Genomic DNA, 24,610 nt, shown 5'->3' with positions numbered 1-24,610 from the left:
GAAGAGAAAAATCAGTGAGGTCACTCATGAGCTCATCTGCTTGAGTCCCTTCATTCCCCCTTCTGTGCTACCACATTAACCCCTTTTACTACATTGTTTTCTCTGTCCCATGATGTGCACTGGAAAGATACTAAAATCTCTTCTGATAACCTAGAAGGAAAGGCAAATCCACTTTTGCAGAGAGGCACAAGATCACAGAATATGTTTTGGGTTCCTATTCCTTTTTAATTTCTCATGAATCCTCTACTCTCTCATTTCAAAGACTCTTCTGTCATATATTACATATATTAAGTTATCTCTAGCAATAAAACTGAATCACCGAGGTTGGAAAAGATCTACAAGATCATCCAGTGCAAAACACACAGAAAACTGTATCCCACTGCTTTCAGTTTTTCCTCCGTCCTCTTCTTAGACATTACTGCACACAGTTGTGCAACTTTAACATGTGCTATGAGCTCTTCAGAACAATGTATGCTTTAACATACTGATTAACAATGAAACAGAAACAGAGCAGAAAAAGTAATGTAAACAAACTTTTTTTCCCAGGGAGCAGGGGAAATAAAAGATAGGAATAAAGAAAGACGACAGACCACAGGGGATCAAGGAAATTCCCTTACCAAAAATTACCCTGTATGCTACAAAGAATGATTTTTTTATGTGAGATTTCGGGTCACATATGCTGCTTTCCCATACACATTCTGAAGTGAACAGCCACTAAGTGACTAAATATTACAGAGTCATGCAGCAGTTCTTTCTTTACAGTTTTAGAGTCATGCCAACTTTTTTTTTTTTTTTTTTTCTGAAGAAAATATTCCAGTTAGTGATCATAGAATCACAGAACAGCTCAGGTTGGAAAAGACCTTAAAGATCATCCAGTCCAACCACAATTTAAACGTTCAACTCTAACAACCCTCTGCTAAATCATGTCCCTGAGCACCACATCCAAACGGTTTTTAAACACATCCAGGGATGGTGACTCAACCCCCTCCCTGGGGAGCCTATTCCAGTGCTTCACAACCCTTTCTGTAAAGAAGTTTTTCCCAATATCCAACCTAATCTTACCCTGGCACAACTTGAGCCATTTCCCTTCATCCTGTCACCAGTGAGAAGTGACCAACTCCTCTCTCGCTGTAAGCACCTTTCAGATATTGGAAGAGAGCAATAAAGTCTCCCCTCAGCCTCCTTTTCCCCAGACTAAACAGCCCCAGGTCCTTCACTCACTGATAAATCAGGACAAGTATTTATTATTAAGTTTTTCACTGAAATGAAATTACGAGAACACTATCATACTGTAATATGTGAGCAGTTATGGGATGCAGGCTTCTATTGCATGAAACCAATCTTACTATCACCTTAAGATCATTCTTATTTGGGGCAGTTTTCTCAGAATGAACCAGTAGCTCATTGCTGACAGAGGGAAGACCAGCTTTACAATCATGAAGTGGAATGAATCTGAAGGTGTCACCAACTCTGTTCCATTTCAGTGAGACATTCCTCAATGATGGGGAAAAAAAATAGCTGTAGGGTGGCTTCAGAGAATATCAGAACATGTGTCCTTGAACCCCCTATAAGTGTGCATTTCACTAAACCTCCCTATAAACAACATGGTATCATTTCCAATTTTTCATCCATCCTGGCACGCTGGCTCATCAGCATTTCTCCTGTAATCACTAATTGACAACATATGTTAGCATTTTCCAGCGTAATAGTTCACGTTCTATACAGCGACTTCTCTGTCAAAGTTTCCTTGTGTCACCAGCAAGTTTAGGCAATGCTGCAAATACTCTCCCAGCAGAAAGATTTGCCACCTCTACAATCTACTCTTTAAAAAAAAAGTTTGAAATCCACATTTTCCAGAACCTTCACAAGTCTCAAGCTTTTAGGAGTACTACCTAAATTTTATTTAAAAAATAGTAGTATATTGATACACTAATAAAATCTCCAATTAAATTCACAGTAAGTTTTTTTCCAAAATGATTTCCTATATTCTACCCCAATGCTGAGCTTACATTAAGTAAGAGTTAACAATTCACGAAGTGGTTAAGCATAGGCTGAAGATGACTCATGAAGCCACACCAAATCCGAAGCATGATCACACTGGAGAGAGAGAGGTTGTACACACTTACACTCCACATCAAACTTACAGGGCTCTATGCATGAAAGGACAAAAAAATCTGCATGCTTTTCACATAAATACGTGTCCTCCAGAGCCAGTGGATTTGACAGGGTAGATCTACTGCTGTCTTACAGCTATGCAGGTTTTAGGGGACTGACAGGCATGAGTCCCAAGGTCATGCACTTCTGAAGTTTTACACAATGCTTTCTTTAGTAATGTGAGCAGAGGGAAGCAGAAATTAGAGGGAACACAACAGACCGTATCAGGTGGAAGGCAGAAGAAACGAGTCCCTTTTTACCTTCTGGAGAAGAACTAATTCAGTATTTCCAACAGAAAGACTCAGACTCAACACAGTGGGTGGGGAGAAACTTTGTGTATAATGACAGCCTTCACTGGAGGGTCCAGGATAAAAAGCAAAATAAGCACTTTTGCCACAGCAGCTGTGTTATGATCATGCTTCTCACTGGTAGATTATAAGCTGCTCTGACTCTGGAAGTCATCTTAGGATATACCACACAAGCTGCATTTGATTTCATGTTACACCATGTTCCAAAGCTTACTAATTCAGTGCAAAATTCTCTTGAAAAAGCTGAGTTCTTGTCAGTCACATAGGTGAAAAACTGTCTAAAATTATGTAAGGAAGAAATCTGGCTTTAAAATTTACCTTTAAAAGCTGGGTGATGTCTTTCACACAGGGGCAAATTCACATATTCTTTAGTTAGTACACATCTTCTGCTCTCACTATTATTACTGCAAATATCTATATTTAAGGCACAACAATATACTACAGTTCAAAGACAAGCCTGGGAAAGTTCAGACTGAAAATGAGATCAAATGAAATTCTGAACCAGTGGAATAATTTAACAATTGAAGGTATTTAAATAAAAACAGGGAATTTAAGTGACTAAAAAAAAAAAAAAAAGTAATAAGAAAATGAAGTAATGAGAGAAAAAATAACTCTAAACTTAGTCAGAAATGTGTCACTGCAACAAAATCCTAGCTCAATGAAATAATATAGTCTGCTTAATGAAGAATGATGGGCTAATTCCAGTGGTTTCTTCTGATCTAAAACTTGCTTGCATGTTCTGCAGGAACCTTTCTTGTGGAACAACTACCTACTGTGAGATAAGTAAGCCTATGTTTATAACCATACTGTAAGTCCACTACAATATCATTGTTTGAACTACCTATGTAAGCATTACTGGCCAAATCCATCAGGACAACACTTTATAGCATCCTAGCTCCACTGAAGTCACTCAAGTTACAGCGATATGAAGCAATAGCAAGATCCTGAAGACTCAAAAAATTGATCCTTTGTTCAGAGGTAAGAGTGATGGTAAGTCTTTCCTCTCAACACAATGGAAATAATGATAGTGATGCAGATAGAGTGTAAATAAGCTTCAGCATAAAAGGAAGATTCCTTTAAGTGTTTCCAACCTATAAAAAATATGCAGGTTTTTATCACAGCCCTTCTCATCCCTGGATCATAATACATTTGTTAATGGAAACAAAGTTTAGTAATACCAAACCTATTCAGCTATTCTGAAGAAATGCAAATATTAGTCATGGCTCACCCTGCATTGACATTAAACTTCTGCTGAGCATCTCTTCAACTCCAGCTGCCAGTACCTAGCAGCACACTCCATGATCTCCTAAGCATGAAGATTTGACAGTTTTTCTTAGAAACAGACCTTCACCTTTTGGCAACTGGGTCCCACAAGTTTTGGAACCAGTCCCTTCTTTACAATGTATCTGCACGGACACAAAGAATAAAAATCCATGTATTATGCTCTACTGAATGTAGCTCAATTCTCCTTTAAGATAATGAAAACAAGTCAAATAAAATAGTTTATTTAACAGTGCCATTTGTCATACTGTATAAATGCTTGCAAAAAGAAAACAAATTCAGAAAACATCAGTTTCTAGGACTGTAATTAAACATGAGCTTAATGGCACTGAAGTCAATGAGATGGAAGCACATGCTTAAGCGTTGTCTTGATTCAAGGCCTAAAAGGAAGTCTCTTAAGAGGCTCAAAAATGGGTGCTGGAAGGAAGGCTGCACTCTGAAGGAGAATTTTACTCAGTGTAAATCACTGGAGTCAGTGTTCTGCCCCCTGCCAAAACAGGCTCTCTACAGCCATGAAACTGGCTTTTAAACTGTGCGCATATATAGATCCTTATTTTCAGTCAAACTTTCTTAATGAGACTTTTGCTTGGTGAGCCGTTACTTTATAATTACAATATGCTTGAAGCACACACTGTAACATTAAATATACAAAGGGATCTGATATCGAGTCAGCACATTTACAAGCAAACAGAATTTTAAATCTGGCTCCTGTGTGAAAGCATTAAATCCACATGTCTGTTTGTCAATTCCCACTACTGGATTTTTAGCCTTTTAGCTAATTGGAACAAATCCGAGAAAGGGGGAGAGGTTTTCAGATATTGCATTTCAACACATTAAAAACAGCCAGAAGAAGAGACTCTGAAAACGTTCAAAAAAAGGTTGCAGAACTGGAGCACCCTGATCTGGCATCAGGGAATCCGTACTGGTTCTCATCATAAAGATGAAAAACAATTAAGAAACCATGCTCCGTTTGTCCACTGCTCACAAAACAACTTAGTGTCACTCTGAAAAGTATTTTAACAACTTAAGAATACCAAAACCTTATTTAGCTGTCCTCTCTGTTGGTTTTCAGCCACTGCTGTTTGCTTGCAGGCAAGGCTGCTAGTTTTGCGTTCAGAAGGGAATAAGAAGCAACATGACTAGGAACAGCTTCCCATTAGCAAGGGTCACGGTATCTATATGTAAGATGACCATTTTCTATAAATATACCAAGAAGTCAATTCCAAGTAGAACAAACCACCCAAACTCAAGGGTGGAGACCATCTAGGAGCAAAGGGACATAAAGCTAGCACAGCCACAGTCAGAATTATAACAAGGCTGCTAAGCAGCTTTGGTACAGCCAGAAGGACTAGCACTAACACAGAACAGTTGAGTTATACATACTAAGAAATTTTGTAATGCTAGATAACAAAAGAAAAAAAATACTTTTCATCTTCTCCATTTGGATTCATAGCCTTAGAAAAATTCAGTCAATTCAATGACCATTTCTACCCCATTTCATTCAGGGCCAAATTCTGCACAATGGAAACAATGGTGACAATGTCGTTATCTTACAGTGCTCGTGGTCAAATGTGGAAGCGTTTTAGCATTGCTCAAACTTATTAAACCATTTGTCTCACATTAGATGCAAACAACGACCTTTCAGAAATACTCTGAATCAGACCTTCTATCAACTGAATGTGCACAAGTGAATTTATTGTGCAAACAAATCCTTATTAAGACCTCTATAAAAACACTCCTTTTCAGCTAAATTGGGCTCCATCATCTACTCCCAAAGAGGGCCAAAGAAATAATCCCATCTCAGTTTTTCTGTACAGTGCTGTTTACACATCCTTTCACTTTTGCACTTTTATTCACTATCTCTTCCATATATATGTGTATATATTTGTACAGCTTGTTTATTCAAATAAAAGATGTCTCACTGGTGTAAGACAAAGCAGCAGAACAAAGTTTCCACTCAATATCTGTATTTCTTTACATCTGGATTTTTCATGTATCAAATTCTAAGCCTTTCCAAAAATAACTTTTAAAAGACAACTGATTAATAATTATACAGTTTAAATATGAACTATCTGTGGGAATAAAAATCCAACCCTATAAACATGTTTTTATCACCAGTAGATAGAAAGAAATGTCAAGGGCTGAGTAAGAGTTAGCTAGCATCTCTTCTTGAAAAAGGATGAGAAGAGGCATACCGATGTACAATATTTGCATTGTCAATGTTTAAATGGAAACAATATTTTGATATCCAGAAAACAGAAGTTTCTGCTTGCAACAGTTTTGGATTCACAGCTGTCATAGCTCCTTCTATAGACATATTCAAGACCCATTTGGACACTTGTCTGTGCTACCTATTGTAGGCTAACTGCTTTTAGCAGTGCAGTTGGACTCAGTGATCTCTTGAGGTCCCTTCCAACTCCTGTGATTCTGTGATTTTGTAATACAGTGCTAAACAAACCTTACAGTCTCACAGTGTTTCTAGAAAGATTTAAACCTTTAGGTCTAAGGTCCAAAACGTCATTTCTCTCTGTCTACCACGCTGTCTGCTGTCTATGATAGGTGTTAAATGTATGCTCTATTTTAAAATGGGGATTGCACATTTACTACCTTTAATGACAAAGTTTACATATGCATACTCTATCTCCCTTACTGGGACACACGATCCTCTAGACTCCTCCTTTCATTAATTTCTCTCAACCTTTACCATTTTTAAGATTACTCTTCTTCCTATGACTCTTCCTTTCTTCCTCTACGGGTTTAAATTCTACCTGAAATACTCCTAACTCTCTGAGAAATGAAAACATTACTCGATGGGGATTTCTGCTAGCACTCAATACTATTTTTCCATTGAAATCGCAGCTAGCTTTAGCATGCCTTCCACTGGGACTAGTGTTCAGGCCTGACTTCACGTTGCAGTACTTCCATAAATTGACATCTAGGTACAAACAAAATCTATTTTTTAACACTTAAACACACAATAACATCACCAATGTGAATTTGCTCTATGCCTATATTCCTGTTTCTGAGGTTTCCTAATAACTATTGAATCTGTTGGCTAAACTGAGGATAAAAGCCTCTAAGGCATTACATTTCTGTTACTTTGCTGAAGACAGGCAAGAAAAAAGAGGGCTATTAATGCCTCTCTGGGAAAAGACAAGCAGCATGAGCTTTATTCTTACTGGTCAGCAGGCAATTTAGAGGGAGAAGGTTACTCTCTGCCTTAACACTGGGAAATTTCAAATGCAGCTCACGTTGCACAGCACAGCCTACCAGCAAGGTACAAAGCCCTAAGAGATCAGGTTGCATTACTTCTGCTGTTGAAAGAATTACATTTTATTTGAATTCAATATACTAACTAAAGCTTAAACCTTAACACAGTGAGATTTGGACATTTTATATCTGTATTTAGATAGGTTTATTTTAAACAAGAAAATGCATTTTAAAACAAATTATAAATATGTGCAGGTTTACTTTCTTCTTCCTTACTTTTAGATCTGCCAACCAACAAGGGAAAATGGTATCTTAGAACACATAAGCAGTAGAAAGCCATCAAATGCATGACATCCTACAGTTCCAGGTAATGAAACACATGTGGAAGTTGGCGACCACATGAGCTACAGTGGCACATCCTTATTACAACTATCCTCCATGCCTTCTGCTAAGCTACTACACAGTGTTACCTGCCTTAATTCACACTACGATGAACAGGATTTATAAACCCTGTATATGGCTTCCCCTGTACATCTTCTTGCAGGAGGCCAAGAACAATTGCTGCCCAAGATTATATTTTCGAAAGATCAGCAACTGAAAAAAGACAGAGGAACTGACTCTGCCCAGCTTCTCCTCTGCTGTATCTTTAGTATCATGCTATGGACAAATCCTGAGCTGTTACCAGGTGGGCTGTTGCTGGCCTAGGAAAGAAATCTGCAGGCACAGGTCTCTGACTCTGTTATGTTCCAGTGGGTTCAGACTGGATGAGGGAAAAATGGGAAAGGGGCAGAGGCTTCAGTTACACACCATAACACAAACACAACACAACTATATTCAGGCAGTACAGAAAGTAAAGGGTCTATAAAGTGTAGATTCATATTTACCTTTAAATGCTCATACGACTTGTCCATATTCAAAGTTATGCTCACAGGGATGCTACTACAAGAAGATTAACAACACCCTGTATTCTGGGAGCCAGCATTCACCCCTTAGACACACATACATAGGTGTATATAGGTAAGACTCAGCTCTCACAACTGTACTTCATAAAATCACAAACTCATGGAATCACGGGATGGTTTGGGTTGGAAGAGGTCTTTAAGATTGTACACTTCCAAACCCCCTGCCATAGGTAGGGACGCCTCCAACTAGACCAGGTTGTTCACAGCCCCATCCAGCCTGGCCTTGAATGTTTCCAGGGAGGAGGCATCCACAACCTCTCTGAGCAACCTGTTCCAATGTCTCACCACCTTCACAGTAAAGAATTTCTTCCTAATATCTAGTCTAAATCTTCCTCTTCCAGTTTAAAGCCATTTCCCCTCCCCTTGCTACCATATAAAAAGGTAGCCCTTATAAAAAGTCCCTCCCCAGCTTTCCTGTAGGTCCACTTCAGGTACTGGAAGGCCACTATAAGGTCTTTCCAGAGCCTTCTCTTCTCCAGGCTGAAGAGCCCCAACACTCTGCTAGTCCCCAGTCGACAGGCATTACCAAGAGCTGTGGGTTGGAAGGGACCTCAAGGATCATCAGGCTCCAACCCTCCTGCCACATGCAGGGCCACCAACCTCCGTATTTAGTACTAGACCAGGCTGCCCAGGGCCCCATCCAACCTGGCCTTAAACACCTCAGGGAATGGGGCATCCACAATCTCCCTGGACAATCTCAGTACATATAAAAAATTGCTAACAGAAGACCTTGTACAAATACATGCTGTATAAATCTACTTAATAAATGCACATGATTTTTAAACAGGGAAGGAAAATACATTCTTAAATCTGCTCTTATTTCAAGATCAGTGCCAACCCTTCCCATTTTATCACAAATGCAGTGGTAGCAAAAGTATTTCTTGAAGTTCACACTCCCAGAGTGATGCACTGCTATCACCTACTATTCAGAAATAACCAGGATAAAGACATTGTTCATCACTGAAGAAATCTTATTCTTATCCTAAAGATGCAACATTTTGAAGAGTTACAATAACACTTTCATTTCTCAGGGTGTGATAAAGACTGGCATATTTTCAGGTTCTTCTCTGAGCTTACTGACCTAGTTGCTTGGGCTTGCTCTCTGCAGTGTGATAAAAGAATGTGCAAGCAAAAGGCAATTCATCTTGCCTGAAGACGGACGTCTGAAACATTCAGGATGCACTGTTCTCTGCAGGTGCTCTTCTCTCCCCCTCAATTACAAGGGAAACTTAAGAGGCACAGTTTTTTAGGCAACCAAAGTTTGCTAAGACTGTTTTCGCTACCAGCTATATGTCTGCCTCATGGAAGTACACAGGAAAGCAGAAAGAAGCTGAATATAAGCGTGTATAAATCCCTTAAACTTAAGGCCAACATGCAAGCTCACACACATATATTGTGCACAGGCCTGCAGCCAGAACCCAATAAACTGACTGCACTGCAAATCCCAGCGTTTTAAATAGTCTTAGCTAAATAAAATTACCTTAATTGTGTTGAAAACATCAGAAAAAGAGCAACCATAACATGTTTTGCATTCAAGTCTGGTTTAGTAAATAAAGGAAATACTGCCTATTAATGAAGTGCCGCTGCTACTACGTACACAATAGTGCCCACATTTACAAAATGATTCATGGACTTCAGAATAAAATGAATTGAAAATAGTTCTGAAAACATCTGTGCAGGGTCCCTAACTGTATCTTTGGTGCTTTTCTCTGCACTGTTGACTTTATACTCTTAAAATTCTTACAGTCTGTAGTTCCTGTTTACTACTTATGGACTGAAAGAGAAAATAAGCATTCTCATTTCAGTTCTGTTACTGTGGGTTTTTTTTTTATTCTTTTTTAAGCCCAAGCTCATTTCTCAATTTTGAGTGAATTATGAGAAATGAGAGAAGAATATTCACTCTAACATTTGCCAGGAAAACTGAAACCATGAGTAACATGAGTGAAATTTCTGTACACAACAATTGAAGCCTCAGATATTGAAAAAACGCCAACACCATTATTGAATCCATTGTAAATACAGAAAATAAAGGTAGTTAATGAGATATGGTTGCAAAACTTGAGGTGATTTCAAAAGATAAATATAGCTTTCCAATTCCATGTGTAATTAAGAAAACAGCAATACTTCCAGTGGTAGAATTTCTAGTTATCTAATGCTACATATTATAGCTTTAAATACATTGTAGTTTGTTCACTTCTTCAAATACAATGTCATGATTTTAAATGCATTTCTTCCTTGAACCAGAACGCATGCTTTTTTAATTATCAATGGTTTTTATCACATAATCAAGGCCTATATTTAAAGAAAAACTCCCTTGAAAAGCAATCCTGAAGAGAAATATGTCAATTGCATAAAATGTGTGCAGAATGATCTCCAGAACACGGTCAATAGTCTCCATTTCCAGTGAACAGATGTAAACAATACAAAAAGTAAACAGACCTCCACAATGCCATTAATTTTATCAAGATCACATGACATCAATTCTTCCAAGCAACACAGGTTTTAAAAGATTTTCACTGACACATAAAGCTTGATTATAGCTTTAAACAACATTTATTATTGTCATATAAAAGTTTTATGTCCAGACAGCTCTAAAACTCTAGAAGGAGAAAAGTATAACCTGTTTTTCTATGAGGGATGCTCCAAAAGAAATGTCTTCTATTTTATGTTGTTGTCCAGTGATGTTGGAGGCAGATGTTGGTGGTACAGCAGTAGAGGTTGAACCTTCCCACCAATATTCCATTCCATTTTGTTGCTGTGTGACAGATGGAAGCAGAGGGACAGTATGACAGAATGTTGTCTGACATGGAAGTGTATATGAAGCAAAAGCATGGAATGGAATTCCTCCATGCAGAAAAAATGGCACCCAATGACATTCACTGACATTTGCTGAAGGTTTATGGAGACCAAACAGCAGGTGACAGCACATGGAGGTGGTGCATTTCAGTTGGGGTGACAGTGGCAGTGGTGACATTCAGCAGTGCAGATTTTTACGAGCACGGCATGCAGGCTTTTGTTTATGTCTGGTGAAAATGCACAGCTCATGATGGTGACTGTGCTCAAAGATAGTGTTTTGTAGGTGAGAGTTTGCTCTGTCAAACAGTGCTATTGTGCTCACTGCATCTGTTGTAGTTTCCATGGAGACAGGAGGCACTGCTTTCAGAGTGACTTATGCATGTCTATCAGAACAATAAACATAGTGCGCAAAGTTTATGCTGAAAGTTGCAAACAAAAATGTAGCATTTGGACACCTGAACTTGGAGTTACATACTGATAAGCATCTGCTTATTTCCAATGCATATTAGGCACAAAGAGTGGAAATAAATGAATATGTAACACTCTGCACTTGCTTGAGAGAACTCCTAACTGTGGTGACATAGGAAAACCTTCTTATTGGCTGATGATGTCATTTAGTCCATTGCAAGGTGTTTATTTGTTTTCAAAACAGAGGGGGATGGAATTTTTATTTCAAAATTATGCTTGCAGGAAGAGCTCAAGGAACAAAACACCAATCCAACAGCATATAGGCCACATATTATCTTCGGAATGTTCTGTGGGAACACAGATATTTACACTAGAACCAAGTAATTCTGCAAACTATTTTATTACCCTCCCATAGATGGACTAACTGCTACAAACACACTGTGACAGGCCAGGAAGCACCATTCATTCTCTCCTAGAAAAACAGGATGGTGGAGAAGGTGACAAAATATGATAAGGTCCCCAGACTGAATCCTTGGGAGCCCTGGACACCAGAAATTTCTCCAAAGAAGACATTGGACTTCTTGAATTTCTCCAAGTGGAGGAAACTGAGGTTGTCTAAAGTGTATGAATTATATTTTAGTTTGGAGGGTGCCAGAACAAGCAGAGGGGGAGACAGTCACCACCAGACAGTAATAAATCCTATAAAAGAATAATTACTAATTCACACGCTTAAAATTAGATGGTATCAGCAGCTGCCTCCATGCTGACTGAATGATCCCAACAGATTTATGAGACACAATACCAAAAACTGTTTTCTCTCAAGATTCCTCAACAGAGTTTCTTTGCACACAGAACTGTGTCCAGCTACTAGAGTTAGAGAAAGGCAAATAAACACATTGCTTCTCACGTTTTCTGTAATATTCCTTTCTCCTCTGCTAACCACAAGGGAGAAAAGCTGTAACTATTTTATACATGGATTAGCCAGTTTTGTTCCTTCTCTTCACTGGTAAATGCAAAATATGAATCCCTAGCATGTGGATCTAGAAATACATGCTCATATCAGAAATTTGGATCTCACTAAAACTATATTAACAGCTTCATCACATTCAATCCCCCTCAGCAGAGATGCCTAAAATTGTCCTATTACAAGAAAGATTCATAATAATGAAGAAATTAGGTGCAAATTAAGCCACCTGTACTTTTGCATCCAAAAAGCTGTAAAATAGATTAACATTTATTTACTAGTCATTAGTGGAAGATGAACAGCAGCTGAAATCACACTGCACTAGTAAGGTCATAGTTACAGTAAATTACTTTTGTACAAATGGAGCTCAATCACATAATATTTAGAATTGCATGATTCCAGATCTTGGAAGTAAGGTAGTGAAAGTATCTACATCCAGAGCTGATCTTTCATGGGAACTGAAAATCATACACAGGGACACAAAATGACACAGATGTGCCTCACACAAGGTGGGAGCAGACTGCTGGCCCCACACTGCTCGGTGGGGAATAAAGAGACCAAACATCATCATCTGTTCCTCTTAACAAAAATGGCATACCTCATGGAGGAGCTGCAGGAAGGCCGTTGTGGTGAGGCACCAGACTCCTCACTGCCACAGTTCTGCCAGCCCACACAAGCTGGAACAAGGGGATAACCTTCTGTGTCCAACAGCATGACAAACATGAGGTAGTTCAAGGAAGGGCAGAAAAGATCCTTAACACACTATCCAAATCCTTCTTTGTTACATGCACTTCAAAATGTTGCAGAATCGACCATACTTCTCATCTAAAGGGACTTCGAATTCCATTTTTTAAATGTTTGAGGTCAGTATTACATGTTTAGTCATGCTGAGATTTTTTTTTTTTTTTTTGTCTTGCTAATAACTGAAATGAAAACATCTCTGTTGCTAAGATCTTCCTTTTTTTTTTTTTTCTGGTTGCTTGCCTTTGTATTATTATAAGGACAAACATTCAGCCAAAGACTAGAGAGGACAGTGATTTGTTTTCAATATAGTGAATTCGGTGACTGGACAGGTAGTACAAATCTTCAACTCCCAGAACTGAGGAAATTCGCAGCTTTCTTTTGCTGTGCCTTGATGTCAGTAATGAAAAATTGGGGTTCTGATGGGAGGGTGAAAGGAGGCGGAGCCAGGCTCTGCTCAGTGCTATCCAGTGCCAGGAAAAGAGGCAGCAAACACAAACTGACAGACAGGAGATTCCCTCTGAACAGCAGGAGCACTGCTGTGCTGTGCAGGTGACAGAGCACTGGCACAGGCTGCCCATAAGCTGTGGGATTTCCTCCTTGGAGATCTTCCAAAGCCACCTGGATGTGGCTGTGGGTGTCGTGTCCCTGATGGAGCAGGGCTTGGGCCCGTGGGACTCAGAGGTCCCTGCCAGTCCATTCTGTGATCATGTAAATGATATTTACCTACAACAAGTGAGCACAGGAAATGGTTCTCTCTTAACCATTGAGCAGAATAGAAACAGAAGCCCCATTTGGTCACCAAGGCTGGCTGTCATCTTTAGAAAGAAATAAGAAAGGCAGCCCTGAGTATTTCTGTTCCTGTTTGGCCAATCATTTTGAAGGCCTTTCTGAACACAAAGTGCTAGAAATACACTGTCAAAACTACAGTGACATGTCCTTAATTTGTAATTACTAGGCTGCAAAAGCATATATGGGAAAATACTCTGTTTCTCTTCTGATAAGAAAAACAAGTGACACTTTTCTACTCAGTCAATATTTTGACTAATGGCTTACCCAAGGTAAGCTGAAAAGCAATCTACTTGACAAGAGTAGACTTTAAGTCCTGTCAGACTTGGTGATAGTACAAAAATAATAGTAGCATCAGGAAACAGCATTTCCATAGGCTGTGGAGAGAAATCCTGAGACAAGATTCTCATACAAAAATAAAAGGCACTACCCACAAGCTTTTAAAAAATACGCTCTCTGCATCTACTGACAAAAAAAGTCTTTAACATTCCAAAAAAAAAAAAAAAACACCAAAACAATCCACAAATCCAAGTCAACATATTATTATGTATATTATTATTACTTTCTTATGGCCTTTGCCTGTTTGCTTAGGCACTGAGTGAAACCAAACCCAAGAAACACTCAAAGATACAAAAAGCAGGATTTCCCCATTTTGTTTCTTTGGAGGGGAGGCTTCCATTTTGTTTCCACTCCACGGAAGTTATTTTCAGGCAAGCATGCAAGATAAAGTATCTGACTTTTATGCAGGCTATAATACAGTTGCTTCACATGATTCTCTGCTCTCCAAAACAGCTATCCATGGGTCCCCAGTGCATCACACAGCTCTGAGTCTGCAACAAGGGCAGTACCTCTGATGATGACAGTCAACAGGAGAGTAGTGGCAGCAAAGCTGCAGCATTTTAAGAACTAACACACCCCAGTAAGGATCTCCCATCTTTGCCATGTGTGATGATTGCTGGGGTTGATTCTTCTGCCTTTCCAAGTGATTCAGCCCTTACAGTGAGCACAACGTGTCAACCGTAGTTTCTGCCAGAGGTAAAAATGGTGGCAAATGCAATGAGAACTGCCCACAGATGGGTTCTCACTTCACATAAGCCAGGATCAGGTAAGAGACTGGGGAAAGAGCAGGATGAAGAGCCATGCTGGTCTACTGTACATCCTCCTCAGCATGCCATGATGGGGAAGGACTGGTCCTCAGGATCTGCCCTGGATGTCACATGAGGGTCCCCTGAAGTGAGAGCAAGTTTCCTTCCTGGGATAGTTGCTCGTTTCCATGTTGTTGTGTGTTCTCAATTCTGCCGGGAGGCAGGCTGTATGTGTGGAGGTGGGGATTCAACATCACAGCCTGACTGCTGTATGGGCCCAAGGACAGACGCAAGACATCTCTCATTCAAGTGTGCTGCAAAGTGTAATTGACACAAAGCTCCCCTGCAGGATCCATTTCTCAGAGGCAACATAATGTACTCTGAAGGCACTGTACAGTAGATGTCAAGGAACTGGCTCTGGAGGTTCAAATGTTTACTTAGGTAAAGGGAGATCAAATCTACAGGAGGAGCAGCCAGACAATTACTACATGATGTGAGAATTTTACCTCTTGCTTAGAAATTAACTTCAGGTGCCACTTTGCAGGATCTAATGAACAATGGAAAATGGTGAAAAATGCATATCATGTCATCCAAGTTCTTCTGCACAGTAAACATTAATTACAAACAAAAATAAAACCAATCCCATCCAGGCAAGAGCTGCTCTCTGCTGTGACAAGGATGGAAGGAATACATTTGTGCCAGCTTGTGACTACACAGCATGCTACCAGAATAGCTGCAAAACAGACAGGCGCAGGGATCAAGGATCCCCAGATCACATGGAACAGACTGGAACAAGGCAAGCCATAATCCTATGCTGGTTTCAGCATGGTCACTCAGAACTCCTTACAACAGAATCACAGAATCACCAAGGTTGGAAAAGACCTTCAAGATCATCCAGTCCAACCATCCACCTATCATCAATAGTACTCACTGAACCATGTCCCTCAACACAAAATCCAATTGCTCCTTGATTGCCTCCAGGGTCGGTGACTCCACCACCTCCTTGGGCAGCCCATTCCAGTGCCTGCCCACTCTTTCAGAAAAGTAGTATTTCTTAACATCCAGCCTAAATCTCCCCTGGCACAGATCATGAGCAATCCAAGAGTGACAGCGTGCTTCTTGCTCTTCACACAGCCTGGTCGTTATGCCCCAGCACATACAGTGAGATGCAAAAGACCTGGTACTTGACATTAGTAACAATCAAGGTTTCACTGAAGACAGTTAATGACCACCATATTGTCTCAAACCAGGTACTCATGAGAACTGATACCAGACACTTAGTTCAATAGAAGTTGTATGAATCAATCATCTTACCCTATAAACAGCAAGCAGCCTAAGAACACCTCTGAGAGCTCTTCTTGCAAGCAGCTGGCTGCACACCAGAATCTCTCTGTTTGGTTAAAAACACCTTTCAAGAATCACCTGGGTCGTGGGACCTTGCCGACAGATCCTTTCTAAGTGATTTACTGTTACTAAACTAGTTTTGCTAAGATTTGATCTTATGTTCATTATGCAGCCCACACCCTCTGTGTAGCAAAAAATCAAGGGTACCTAGCCACTTCAAATTCTGTTAAGTCACTATTATCATGTTCAAATTACCATATTACATCTATTTTATACAACAAACAACTTTCTGCCTTCCTCTTATGAGTGAAGTTTGCAGTGCTTTAGTCTCCATCCATGACAGAAAGACAGCATTGTGAAAGTCAAAGCAGCAAGAGCACAGGCCTACAACCTGATCGAGGAAAAGAAAGCAGAGTGCAGTAACATCAGGGCTTTCTATTGATTTCAAAGCAGCAAATTCTCTGTAGGCTTCTGTGATGAGGTTTAAAGCCTCTTACTGACATTTTGATGTGTTAGTGAAATCATTCCTATCAGTGTTTGTCCCTACTGAGACACTGTGATTAAGAAGCTGTGCTGGTTCATTTCCACAAAGAATCTAAAGGCATTATTACCATTTACTCGCCGTTCTCATGCAGCACTGCTGTCACTCATCTGCTGAAGCAAAGTATTTATCGTTCAAGCAAATTCCTAGCTGAAAAATTAAGACCACAAGGGTACAGAAAGAGCTTCCAAATTCCACAGTACATCTGGCAATCAACATTCGGCGTACCTATTTTTATTCCTATTTTTATTCCTCTCTAACTACTCTGGGCTGCTGCTTCACCCTCAATACATTCTTACTGTGAGTCACATCAGATTAGAAACACATGCAGCTATGAGAAAAATCATCTGTAACTGATCCAAGAAAATAATAACAAAACCCACGCATATTACACTTTAAGCCTCTTTCAACTAAAGAAAAAAAACAACAACAACAAGAAAACAAACAGAAACAATACAAGACTTTTTAAAATACTGACAGGTTTCCTTAAGGTCTTGTTTAGAATTGTACTGCAGATCAAGTCTCTTGTAGGATATCCTGTGGGTGACACATGAGATTGTAAGCGTAAGTACAGGAGAAAAACTATCGAGGCATGGTGAACCCATTGTAAAATGTGCCTATGTACCAAACCTATAACTGAATTTCCAAGCCTCTTCCCTTATCCTTTATCCTACATTCGTTCACATGAAGCGTGAGCCAGACCCCTCTGCAGTAAGAGCTGACAGAAGTTTTTGCCATTGATTTCAGTGCAATGAAGGTCAAGCCTGCTATTTTTCAACTTCTTTGTGGACCATAGTGTTTAATAAATATTTTTATAGACTTTTAACAACAGCAAGTCCCAATGCACAGCGGGGCTAAAATACATTGGCAGGAAGTTCGCACGGAAGGTAGAAGTGTGTCCTCCTGCCCCAACTCCAAATATGCACAGCTCTGACTGCCAAAGCAGAAATTAGGGATGTTGGCCTTCACAGCGTGGGACACAGATCAAAAAGGAAGCATGAAACTGAAGATTACTCAAGTACAATAGGAAGCTTGAGATCATGTAGGATTTATTCACTACCAAAAATACGAGAGCCAAAGCCACGCTCCCAGAAGAAAATCCATCCAGTTTGATACTGTAAACAGGACGCTTCCTTAGCTCTGTAAACAGGAGGCTGATTTGAAATAAACTGCCAAGGCACCTAACCATTCCAGTCCGTTAGCTGAGAGATCCTCGCCAGAAGCAGTGACCTACGTGGCCTATTTTATCTAAAATATGGCACAACGTAATTACTCTCTTAAATATAATATAATCAGCAGCTTTTTCCAGGCAATCTTTGGATACAGTCTAAGTCAACATACTGAAAGGAATACTACTAAAATTTCCTGCATTAGTGGGCAAATTCTTACTAGAGAGAATGCCAACACAGAACCTTCATGATATTTCTTAGCACTCATTCAATTTTAAGTGGCAAATCTCTAGGCCCACGGATTCCAGAGCAGACTGAGGCACACAGTCCCTTCCAAGAGCTGGGAACATGCTACTGACAGCTGACAGGCACCTCAAGTTTTCTTAACTGGGTAGGCAAAACTGAGCATTGCTACATGAGGAATGAAAGGTGAGGAGAAGGGACACAGATGGGTGCACAGCTGTGGGAGAACACAGTGTCACAGCATCTGCTGCTGCTGTGCATGAAGAACAGGGGAATGTGCGTGAATGTGGGGGAAAGGGAGAGGAGGCAGAAGGGATGGGCCAAGCAACTGCTCCTTCTGGGGGAGAGCATACTCCACCCATCCTCAGCCCAATATTGAATAACAGAATGGCTGAGGCTGGAAGGGACCTGTAGAGGTCATCGTCACTGCCTCCAGAACAACAAGGAGCTGGACACTATCAGATCTTTTGGACTCTGGTACCTAAGGCAGGTGCCTACTTCTCCTGTGTTCATATCAGACTTGTGAGATACTTGCTTTTCAAAAAATCAGCCTACAATTTGATGTAGATATATTTCAATATAAGGAAGATGATTCACATGAAAAGTCTGGAGCATAAAACATTCAGACTTCTGCTGCACCTTTTGTATAGATGTCATTATTAGAATTACAGAATGAAATCCATTCCCTGTCCTGCTCATTCACTATTTGCCAAATGGGCTTCTTGATGTACAAAGAATACATATTTTGTAGATCTCTTTTTTTAATGTACTATTTATATCTTGTCTAAGGAAGAAGTGACAGAAATGTAATGTAGTGAATTTGTACATTATTTTTGTTGAAAGAATTTCTGGTTTTGACAATCCCTTCCCCTATAAATTTTTTACTTAATTGATAAAAAAATTATCAGCACATAAAGAACTTCAGAACTTCCACTTGCAGCCTGGACAGTTGATAAACACCTTTAAGAGGATCTGTTGGTTACAAGTCAAATTCCATAGATGATATGGCTGATGACATCATGTAAAAAGAACCTCGACTACACGGAACAGTTTGGTTGGAATTTCTGCCTAGCAGTTTGTTGTTCAGCAGACTTTGGAAAGTCACATGAAACCTGCATGGGATTATTTTCTAAACAAGGTTCCTGGGCATAACATATTTAAATTCAAAATGCTAATTTGGTAACCAGTTATACTGTGTGCTCTGTTCTCGTGTCATCTGGCCTATGTATTATGTACGAGCATATAACCGATACATTATGAAAAAGGTACAAGATATATTTGTGTATGCTACACATAATATGAATATGATACACAAGTACTGCATGTATGTGTTCTTATTTTAACAGAATATCAGACAGATCTGACATAGCTGTACTCTTGCTTCATAAGGCACAGTAAGTTTAGCTGCACATAGCCACATTCTCATATGAGCTATTCAAGCTTTGCTATCATAGAATCCTCTAGGATGCAGCCTCCAGTCCTTAATGGAATTACATAGATCCACAAAGTTAAGCACACAAAGAATGTTACTTCACTAATGATTCCGCATGAGTTTCCTATTTATTTCTATTCCTAGGTGCTTTACAAAATGGGACCACAGTTTAAAAAAACATTATTTTCACAATTGTCAGCAGTATTTCATTTCTAGGAATCAAAGCAACACAATTATCTAGTTTTCTCTGTAAGCCCTTTAATAATTATCTGGCCTAAGTTTCATGCAAATAAACATATTAAAGAGAAGCTGGAACTGTTAGGAGAATGGATGGAGAGTTACAAGTAAAGCAACTTCCACCATGTGATATCCATCTACCTAGCAAAATACATTTCAGTGCACAATTGGAGAACTGCTCCAAAGTGCTTGCTGCTGAGTCAGGGTTGCGATTCTCATGTGATATCCTTTGTTACTCTTTAGTCCAGACAGTTAATTCTACAGATAATAGACATCATCAAAGTTAAACAATCAAAGAACAAATGGCGTTACTACAGCAAATTACAATTTTCAATTTATTTTTTGGTAATGTGATAAAGCTTGGAAGGTATTTTAGTTATTCTGCAGTTGACACAAGGTTAGCAGATTCTGCTAAAAAAAAAAAGGAACGTGTATGCAATGTTTTTTGCACTCTACACTACAAAAGAACACTTTAAATGTATTCCAGAACTGTGGTTCCTACATCACTAGTGATACTAGCCATTCTTAATTAGTATTTAAAAATACTCATTCATTTCTTCTCACAAGAGCAAACAACATCCATGTGGTGAGAGAATGCAGCCCAAATTGTCAAACTCTTTTTGGAAGTGGAGGGTAACCTTGAGGGCACGTATCACTTTGGATAGCCAAAAGCCCCTGCCGTTTCTCCAGGGTGGTAAAACATAACTTTTCTTTCTATTTCTTTCGCACATCAGCAATCCAAGGCTTGAAAGCTCCTAATTTTTCATTTCACAATAAAAATCACAAGAACTCAGAAAAACTTAAGTTGTCTGATGTTATGGATTTTCAAATCCACTTCAGGAGATACTGATCCTATGGCTTCCAGTTGTTTACATACTAAAATGATCTGACACTACACCTTCAGCTGATGTTTCAGCTGAAAACCATACAGTAAACATTATTTAGCACTCTTCATCTCCACTTTTCACCTCCATGTACACATAAACAACCAAAATATCAGACTTCTTGCAATTAGCTACAATTATATGCATACTACAACTTGGTAAACTGAGGTAAAGATGATATCATCTCGAAGCCCTTTGTGTGTGATTCTGACAAATTTCAAAGGACTTAACAGATAATTATATTAATAAAGACTTTAAATAAATACCATTACATGTGCTATAAATGTTGTTGGCATCTCCACAATGCTTTAAAATATTGATTAGTGCTACGCTGGACAGCTGAATCATCAATGCCTGTCCTTGCACGAGGACAAGAGGATGTCTTGTAAGCAGATTATTTATATTTTTAATATCTTCAGCAGGAAGTATAGTTCAGGTTTGGCAATCATTAGGACTGATTTTGTATGTGTTGCCCTTCATCTACAGACTTCTTCCAAAAGCAATCTCAGTCTGCACTAAATGCAATTAGAAACAGACCAACTTCCTTTACCTAGAATAGGAAAGACAATCTAAAATCTTGCACAGTAAGAAATTTGTTTTGGCCAGAAGCAAGACCAAGGCTCCGAATTACAGCTAAGTGTATTCAGTACCTCTGGTTTATCCTGCTTGGAGGTAACAAAAAACTGAAATCCAAAGGATTGTCTTCTTTTTTAATAAAATGTGCAGGTGGTCTTGGACATGCCAAGATAGAACATTTTTTTAGAGAGCTGAACAGATCTGGCTTCCTTTGCAGTATCTCTCTTAATTGCACAACATAATAATCATAGTCATCAAACCCAGGACATAATATTAAATTAGTTTTTATACTTGCTGTGCATTTTGAGAGAGACTGTTGGAACACATTACTCCCAGCATATTGTGTGCTCTTAGATCCTATTCCATATCACCATATCTGCAAATACTTACAATGCAAAAAATACTGTCTGCCTCACTCAGCAATGCAATCCACATGTCTTTAATGCAATTCCATATCAGCACTTCAGACCAAAACAAAACACTGAAAATTGTAAAAGACAAAAATACTTCTGGTGGCGTACAGCCAGCTATGGTCTGAACGCTTTGCTTGTGAGCTTGTCTCATGCACGCAATATTTGGAAAACAGTTCATAACCTTTGGCGGCACAAATATAGGTCTTTGGTCAACAAACTCAAGCGACAGTTTAGTTCACTGGAGTAAACTCAGGCCTGTTGGTTGCTGAACTCCTTTAGATGCTATGAGCAGATGCCCAGCTCCACTGGCCATATCAGAATATGTGTCCTTTGCAGATTAAAAACAGAACTCCTGAGTGCAAGTAGAGAGCAAGGCAGGGTCTAAGTGGAGGCCTGCATGCAGTCTTCCTCAAGTTGTGTTATCTGCTTGTTACAGGGATAATGCCCCACTGTCAGACAGAGCTGTCTGAACTCTGCATCAGCTCACTTCTTCCTGTCCATAGGTACCAGCCTGGCTACCGTCCATACAGCACAGTGGAGTCAGTCAAGAGTGAGATCTGCCATTTCCAAACAACCTTCTGCCTGGTGCCACACCTGGCACCTAGAAGATTCAGTCACCACAAGGTGTAAAAGACAGCCTTCAGGGTACAGAGCTTAACTGCAAAGATAGATGACCACAGTTGGGAAAAGACTGATTAACTAATCATTTCACACAGCCTTGTTCTCTCAGTCACTCCAAAAAAAAAATTTTTGCTACAGGAAGTTTTCTTCTGTGGAGCAAAACACCCATCACACTGCCAATAACGTGAAAACTTTATTCACATTAAGCATTACAGATTTCTCCACCAACTCTACAGAAAAGACCACAGCAGAACGCATTGTAACTCTGAACCTTTTGAGAAGGTTAAGATGGCAGGGTCATGAAGCTTGATAAAACGCACAACCATTTTACAGAATGAAACAGAAATAATGGATGTGGGCTTTTATTGCAAACACATTTTGTATTGGATTAAATTTGGTTTCCAAGATCCAAGTAACTGCAATTTTGTCTTGTTTCCAGTTCTGCTATCTCAATTTTAAGAAAAAGTTCTTCACCTCGTCTATGCCACCATGCACTGACAAGGAAAGGTATACAGAAGATTACTAAGTTCAATATGGCTCCAACTCTGAACCAAAAACATCTTCCAAAGTCAACTGTATACCCATTACACGCACTGTATACACACTGAAAAATAAACACTGGCAAATGCAGAGTACAATCTTGGACATGACTCAAGTAAGTGGGTTCTTAAAAAGGATTTACAAAAGATATAAATGCTGGCAACTGAAAGACATTAACTTGAAGACTTGAACAGAACTCTGCTCTTTTTCAGGAGAACATCTCGCATTTTTCTCTGAAGGAGCTACGCTGCAATAAGCAGGAGTAGATCCTTTCACACAGTGCTGGAACACAACCTGCAGATCCCACAGCAGAGGCTCTTCCCCTTCCAAAATCCTACGAATTGGTCTTCTTTGATCATGAGCAAGTGGTTTCCAAAGGTGAATGTCAGTTGTGCCAACGTTTTGCAGCCCCGCAGCCATCCATTGCAGGGCCACAGTTTGGCCAGCATCTCAGCAGCCGAGGCCATGGCGGCTCACAGCAGGCAACGTGCCGTGTTAGAACACGAAGAACACCATCGTCCCTACCATGCTACCATGCCCTCAGTGACTGGCGGTGTCCAGCCACCCTCCTCAGCACCCACCATCACTGGGCATCACTCTGCCAAGTGTGGTTGGCACTAACGGCGAGCACTGCCCCACAGACCCCAGCGAATAGCCCGTCCCGGGCCCGGGCCCCTCTGTCAAGGCTGTCCTCCAGAAGGAGGAAGGCACACCGGGAGCTGACGAACGCCCAGCACGAGCAGCGCCCACCGCCCCGGGGGCCACAGCGGCTCGGGCCGGGCCGGGCCGGGCACACCGCGCCGCGTGCGCGCCGTCAGGGCGAGGCGGGCCGCTGGGACGGCTGCTGCAAGTTGCCCCCAGGAGTTCGGGAGCGGCCGCCGGGCAGAGCCGCCTCTCCGCCCGCACCTCCCTCCCTCCCCCCGCCCGGCCACCCGCGCTTCGGGCCGGCAGCCCTCGGGGCGCTCTCTCGGGGCTCCGTCCGCAGACCGAGCCCTCGGGGATGAAGAAGGCAGAGGGACACTCACCATCCCGCCTGACGTTGGAGGAGCGCAGGGCTCTGATAGATCCGCTTTGGGCAGGGGCGGTGGTGCCCTGACGGCTGCAAAAGTTCGCGCAGACGACGGCGTAGAGGAGGAGGAGGATGAGCAGTTGCATTGGGATCCGCTGTGCACGGGACCGCGGCTCTGCGAAGAAACGCGGCTCTTCCCGCCGAGCTGCTGCCCTCCCCGGCTCTGCCTGCCGCCCGCACTGCGTGCGCTGCTCGTGCGGGCTGCCCGAGCGGCTGAGGGAGTTGTGAGCCGGGCAAGAAAATGAAATAAAATAAAAAAGAACACATAAAAATCCCTCCCGAAACAGAGCCGCCGAGTTACTCCCCCAAACTTCCTCCACGCTCAACTCTCCGCCGCGCGTCTGTGCCCGGCCGCAGCGGCAAGGTGAGAAACCCCCGGCGGGCACCGCCGCCCCCTCCCCTCCGGCGGCCGCGCCGTGACCCGGCTCCAGGCGGAGCCGCGCTCCCCTGCGGCCGCCGCGGCGGAGCTCCGCGCCTCGCACCGCCCCCGCGCAGCGCTCCGCTCGGCTGCAGCCGCCGCTGGGGTGTGGGGCGGCGGGAGCGGGCGGCGGGCCCGGCGCCGCCGGGGGAGAGGAGGCTCCGAGGGAGGGGGGCGGGCGGGGGGCAGAAGGGAGGCGGCGGGGAGCCGGGCGCGGGCCCGCTGATGGGCGCGGCGGCTCCGGGCCGGGTGAAGTGTCGGGCTGTCCCGTCACCCGCAGGAGGGCTGTGGCATGGGGCAGGAGACCGACGGAGCCCAAGAGTGGAAGCGTGTTGAGGAGTAACGTTAGCTGAAGGAGAACAGCACGTATCCCCAGGAGAAATGAACGGGCTCCTCCGTTATGCCGAGCACTGTCCGAAGCTTTT

At 41.4% G+C, this 24,610-nt stretch overlaps 1 protein-coding gene across 3 annotated transcripts in view; it reads right to left on the bottom strand.

Moving 5' to 3' along the window:
• The window catches only part of PDGFD (platelet derived growth factor D), a 138,365-nt gene extending 114,129 nt beyond the window's left edge, over positions 1-24,236 (bottom strand). For all 3 annotated transcript variants that reach the window (XM_048936173.1, XM_048936182.1, XM_048936191.1), the window contains exon 1: positions 23,724-24,236. In XM_048936173.1, coding sequence (XP_048792130.1) covers positions 23,724-23,853 — 130 coding nt within the window. In that variant the 5' untranslated portion in view covers positions 23,854-24,236. The remainder of the gene's footprint in view (positions 1-23,723) is intronic.
• Positions 24,237-24,610: the final 374 nt, after the last annotated feature.

The sequence above is a fragment of the Lagopus muta genome, chromosome 1 (genome assembly GCF_023343835.1).
Source record: "Lagopus muta isolate bLagMut1 chromosome 1, bLagMut1 primary, whole genome shotgun sequence".
NCBI classification, from domain to species: Eukaryota; Metazoa; Chordata; class Aves; order Galliformes; family Phasianidae; genus Lagopus; species Lagopus muta.
Note: the sequence above shows the minus strand (reverse complement) of the source record. Positions and strands in the feature narration are given on the sequence as shown.